At 40.5% G+C, this 6,208-nt stretch overlaps 1 protein-coding gene across 1 annotated transcript in view; it reads right to left on the reverse strand.

The window, feature by feature from the left end:
• Positions 1 to 2,559: 2,559 nt before the first annotated feature.
• Positions 2,560 to 6,208, reverse strand: part of SLC26A7 (solute carrier family 26 (anion exchanger), member 7) — a 43,869-nt gene continuing 40,220 nt past the window's right edge. Inside the window, exons 17-20 of the mRNA XM_014539968.1 lie at positions 5,124 to 5,183; positions 4,651 to 4,713; positions 4,440 to 4,552; positions 2,560 to 3,098 (exon numbers count right to left, since the gene is read on the reverse strand). Of these exons, the coding sequence (XP_014395454.1) occupies positions 3,063 to 3,098; positions 4,440 to 4,552; positions 4,651 to 4,713; positions 5,124 to 5,183 (272 nt within the window). The 3' untranslated portion in view covers positions 2,560 to 3,062. The remainder of the gene's footprint in view (positions 3,099 to 4,439; positions 4,553 to 4,650; positions 4,714 to 5,123; positions 5,184 to 6,208) is intronic.

A 6,208-nucleotide genomic window follows, 5' to 3' on the forward strand; every position in this document is an offset into this window, starting at 1 on the left:
CATAGGTTGACACTCAACCACTGAGCCACATCAGCTGCCCCCCCCCCCCCCCCCGCCATTCTCATCCTTACCCTTGGCAGTGCCCTGAGCTCCTAAAGACATTTCTAACCAGCCTTCCTCATTCAAATGTCTTCTGTGCTTTGGTGTCTTGAGTCCTTGACGCCAATGTTCTATAAGCTGTCCGGATGAACCAGTGCTTCCTATGGCTAACACAGTGCATGGTACCAGCTTACATGTGTGTTTTCCTTTCTTATAATATTTACTCCTGCCCGAGTGACTAATGATAACTTCAGGCCCCTAGAAAGAATGATCAGGTAAATATTTGGATTCAGGAAACATCTAGAGACATCTAGAGACTCCTGAAATCATACCATTAAAGGGTTCATCATGCCAACCTTCTCCTCAGACTCTCAGTGGCCTCTGCAAACCTGCCTTTATCCTCAACCTTTCTTTCCTCACCCTAACCTTTGTGTTCACTGCACTCTCTCAGGCTTTGTTAGCCTAAGGAAAGGTATCTTTACTTAAATATAGGGCCCTTACCTAAAATTTAAGAAAATAGAGAGCATGAGCACTTGGAACTCCCGAGAGATATAAATCAAGGTGCAAGGCAGTGTAGCAATGGGAGCTAAGTAGGGAAGCTGATTTGGAAAACATGACAGCCTAAAAGAGGCTCTGAGTTGCCTAACTTCTCTAGCTTCACAAAGGCCAGCAATTGCTTCAAACCAAGATGGGTCCAAAAAGGCAGCTCTAAAAGCACAGGAAATAAGGATAAACTTCTGGTTTTATTTTTCTTTATTTTATTCTTGAAGCATTTTTTTTAATGTAACAATTGTTCTTAAGTAGAGATGCTTAATAGACTTGTTAATTAGTCAATTTCTAAATGTGGCCATAAAGAGGCCCCAAATAGGGGGAAAAATACTAAAAAGCTTTCTACACTTACTAGAGAGATTGGTCTTGCTTGTTAGGACAGAAAGGACATCAGTTTGACCAAAATAACATTTTTCCTCTTGCTGAATCAATAGAAAATGACTGAGGACTTTTATATAATGAGTACTCTGGAAGACATCATTACAGAGCATTTAGGTAATTTGGAGTAACCTCGTATTCTTTTGTCTTAAAAAAAAGAAAAACAAAACAAAACAAAAGGAACCACAACACCAAACAAAGTGGGAAACTCTCACTGCAGTTACATCCTGACTCTGTTTGGCACTGACTCTTTGAAAGTGAGACTTTTTTTTTTTTAATTAATGTCAGAGAAGGAAGGAAGAGAAACAACACTAATGAGAGAGAGAGTCATTGATTGGCTGCCTCCTGCATGCCCCCTACTGGGGATCGAGCCCTGCCTGGGAATTGAACTGTGACCTACCAGTTCATAGGTCAATGCTCAACCACTGAGCCATGCTGGCCGGGCAAAAGTGAGACTTCTTAATAGGTAAATCAAATTGCTGGATAAAAATATGCACCAATGTAATTACATGTGAATAAAACTATATGAGCAAAAATGAAACAATAACACATACAGGTCAGCCTGGCCTCTGGGGCTTGTCAATTACTCTGCTGGTTGGTGGGTTTACAGATAATCACATACCTAAGCTCTCCTACAACAACAAAAAAAGAAAAACATACATATATAGCTATATAGAGATAAGTGTATTATGTTATACTAGAGGCCTGGTGCACGAAATTCATGCACTGGAGGGGGGGTGTCCCTCAGCCCAGCCTGCACCCTCTCCAATCTGGGACCCCTCAGGGGACGTCTGACTACTGGTTTAGGATATATCCGACTGTCTGTGGGATCGGGTCTAAACAGGCAGTCGGACATACCTCTCACAATCCAGAACTGCTGGCTCCCAACCACGCACCTGCCAGCCTGATCACCCCCTAACCACTCTCCTGCCAGCCCGATCGCCCCCAACTGCCCTCCCCTGCTGGCCATCTTGTGGCTGTGGGTGCCGCCATCTTTGAGGGTGGGGCAGTCAATTAGCAAATTCCCTCCTTATTGGCTGTGGGCGCCGCCATATTTTTGTGGGCAGGACAGTCAATTAGCATATTCCCTCCTTATTGGCTGTGGGCGCCGCCATATTTTAGTGGGCAGGACAGTCAATTAGCATATTCCCTCTTTATTAGATAGGATTGACTGTGTCTCTGAAATAAGAAAGTCTCAAACTACTGTAATCTTATATCAGAATAGCACAAAGCTATAAATACTTACCTGTGGTATTTTCTCATCTAAAAATCATATTTGTGAAAAAATATAAAATGTGCAACTTCCACATTCTTGGGCTCCAATAAAAATTAAACTGAAAACAGATTTTTTATGCAGTGGGGATTTGGAAATTAGGAGTATCAGGTCTTACGATCTCCTAATCATTTCCAATATTCAGAGCAAAAGTGAGTCACGTGAAGAACTTGGTTCCATTGGGGTACCGGTCATCTGGACAATATTCTTAAAGACCACTGTGCATGCAAAGGTATGGAGAACAATGGTTGCTAGGGTGTCGTTTGTTTTGTTTGACTTATTTTCTGTGAATTGCATATCACATCACATAAAATTGCATATCCCATCACATAAAATAGATATTTAATTGTGTGTGCTTTTTGTAAGGGAAAATGGCAATGTGCTATGTTGTTTTTGTATATTAGTTACAGAAGATCCTGGATTTTTACAAACGGTTTGCAAATGTTCTAAGTCTCTGATGACAAGATGTTTCTCAGTTTTGCAAATTAACTGACAACAAAAGAGAAATAAAATAACACAAAATACCAGGAAAAAAGGAAATACATTCATGTTTACCTTTCAGTATACCAAAACTAAATGCATACCCATTTTATAAAATAACCACAAAATAACCTACTCAGTGAATCTGCTTACTAACAAAAATTAGGAAAAAGGTGTTAGCAGATCTCGACCAGGGACTCTGTGGCTAACAAGTCACACTGTAGGGATCATAGCAGAGGTCCTCTACAGGATCTAAACGATGGAACAGGTTGTGCAAAACGCTGGCGTACGTTCTCCGCAGGCCAGCTGCTGAAGCAACATCTGTGCTGCAGCACACAGGGCTTCAGACTTCACTCTGCTCACTGAGTTTGCTCAGATTCTGAAATTGAAAAGGAAGCAGTAAGCACATGCTGCTGACCAGTTAAAAAACAACAACAACAACAGTCGGAATGGAAGCAAGCTTCCAGCCAAGCCAAGAAAAGCCTGTGAGGCATCAGAGTTAGCAGTTTAAAGCTCCAAGGCCAGGACCAGAGTGCTGACTTTGAAACCGGCTCCATCACTTACAAATGGTAGAATTCCCTGGGCCTCAGTTTCCTCATTTTTTTAAAAAAATGTTATTTCTTTATTTCTTTTGGGAGGACATCATGATAAAACAATTTTATTCTTTCTCACCACATGTCCCAGATGGAGCATTTCTGTTTTGTTTTGTTTTCCCTTTATATTAAATTTATTGGGGTGACACTGGTTAACAAAATTATACAGGTTTCAGGTGCACAATTCCACAGCACATCATCTGTACACTCTATTGTGTGCTCACCACCCCAAGTCTCCATCCATCACCATTTATCCCCCCTAAACCCTCCTCCACCACCCACCTCCTTTCCCCCATTAATCACCATACTGTTACTATTGTTCCCTTCACCCCCACCCACCCAGTTTCCTCATTTCTAAAAAAAAAATAGGTTAAATAATAGTATCTTCCTCATAAGTTCGTAGCCAATTTAGTGGATTAATATGGGTGAAGTTCTTAGCATATTCCTGGATCGATGAATGTTAGGGGGTCATTGTAATAAAAATAGTAGTAGTCATGTCATTATTTTGTAAATACATACAGCTCTGATAGAATATAATAGGAATGACTCTGGGAGGCACCAAATTCTAGTCTAAGGATGAGAAAAGGCAACATGATTTAAAATCAAGGAAAAATTACAGGAAATCAGAGCTCTAGGAACAGTCCTAAGACTAATCATAAAGCCCAGTATTTGGAGGATAACTTGGACAATTCAGCATGAGTGCTGGGCTTTCTAGATACTGTTTCCAAAGATGGCAATATTTGTAGAGTCAAGGGCATCAGAGCAGGAGAAAAGCTATAATGCTATGTTTAGAGTTTTGGTATTTGACAGAGGTAGATTCAAATTCCCAGGACAGTGGATCCTGCAAGAAAGAAGCATTTATTCTGCAAGCTAGCAGTCTGTACTGAATAGGTGCTCACCAAATCCTCTATGCCATGATACTGTTAGAAAATTTAAATTATTGGATAATGTTCATAACTGGTCCAGAAAAGGAATGGAAACATTTCTTTACTTGAGATAGAGGCCTCCGAGGGGGCACATTTTAATGGAGTTTTAGATGCCAGTGGAATAATAAGCTAATATTTAAACATACAAAGCCCTTGATTTTACATTCTGATTTTTCTTATAACTGTAGCAGGCTGACTTACTTGTCTCGCTTTATTCGAATGGATGTCACTTATGGCAGCAGATACTGATTTAAAAAAAATTGGTTCCTCTGAGTCTAGGTTTCCAAAGTATTGCATGGCTTTTACCAAGGAAGCTACAAGAAAGCACAAGTGACGTAAGGTCTACGTAGCAGCTGGGATCACGTTCAATTGTTCGAGGATTCTTGTTAGCCAAGGACTTTCCGTTTCTCACCTGTGCAATGGGCAAATGATACATCCACACTCCTGCTCTTACAGTCCCTGAAAACCTGGAAGAATTAAAATAGGATACCACAGTTAATGCAGGATAGCCGGCAAGAAGGGACAACAAGGGCTTCAGGAGCGAGGACAATTTCCAGCAAAAAGAAGCAATTTTTATGATGTCAGACCACCAGAGGGCGGTATTGCTGCACAGTCGGGCATACCCTGGCAAGCTTCTGCAAGAAACTGTCTTAGCAAAGAGGAATGCATCAGGAATGCATTTTACCTTCAATGCAAATAAATTTGTCTGCTGACATTTTCCACTTCGTTTAATGAAAAATGTTTTAAAAATTACCTTTTCTTCCCTATAAGATTTATATAAAATTGTTTTAAACCTTCTTTTATTGGAAGTTAAGGACCCATTTATAAAAGTGATGAAAACAGCTGACTAATATTTGTACAATTTGTGCCTATTCATGGACTCTCGAAATCCCACCCCTGAATGGTAAGTTGAGAACCCCACCATACTTGAAACCAAGTTTGATTGCCCTACTTCCATTTTCAGGATCCATCAAGATAAGAGAACCTAATGATGTTCTTGCCACACTGTAAGGTCTTACTTCATTTAAGTCCAAGAAAAGCTCAAGTAGGAACAAGGTATTGAAGGCCCTGATCTTAAACTCACCCAGATGAAAATCAGCCCAGCAGTGCAAGTAAATCTAGAAGTTTTAGTAACTGTAGGATGGATTTTGTTCCATAATAGTGATGTATCGTACATATAAAATATAAAGCAGCAACTAAACACATTCTAAGATTATGCGTGATACATCCAAAAATTTCCCTTGTATTCTTGCAGCAGTAGCCAGGTCTGTGTTAGAAGAACTGCAGACTAGGAGATGTATTGCTCTGAGCATGAACACACACACAAACAATGAAACAAATAATGCATACATGAACTGAGGCTTGGCCATGGAATACATGGTTCCTGCTTTTGTAAGGTAAAATGATTAAGTCAAGGTGACCTGACAGTGTTTGACTTTTCCTGAAGCTCAGTAAAGCACAAACACAGTGCCATGGGTGGTGTGTGGATGCTGATAGACATAATCTGTAGTTTGTTGACCTCTCCAGTGTCCTAAGTATAAAAATAAATAGAAGTCTTTCCATTTCCTTCAACCTCTAACTCCTAGGAGAATGTTTCTTATGCTAAAGCAGCTAAGAAAGCAATCCAGGAAATGTTATTAAAAAGCGGAAGAGCATGGATGAACCCGGAGAGCATTATGCTAAGCGAAATAAGCCAGTCAGAGAAAAATAAATATCACATGCTCTCACTCATTTGTGGAATATAATAAATAACATAAATTGATGAACAAAAACAGATCCAGAGACAGAGAAGCATCAATCAGACCGTCAAACCTCAGAGAGAAGGTAGGGGAGGGAGGGTGGAAGGGGGAGAGATCAACCAAAGGACTTGTATGCATGCATATGAGCCTAACCAATGGACACAGACACTAGGGGTGAGGGCACGAGCGGGGGGGTGGGGGGGCAATGGGGGGATAAGGACACATGTAATA

This window comes from Myotis brandtii, unplaced genomic scaffold (genome assembly GCF_000412655.1).
Source record: "Myotis brandtii unplaced genomic scaffold, ASM41265v1 scaffold232, whole genome shotgun sequence".
NCBI classification, from domain to species: Eukaryota; Metazoa; Chordata; class Mammalia; order Chiroptera; family Vespertilionidae; genus Myotis; species Myotis brandtii.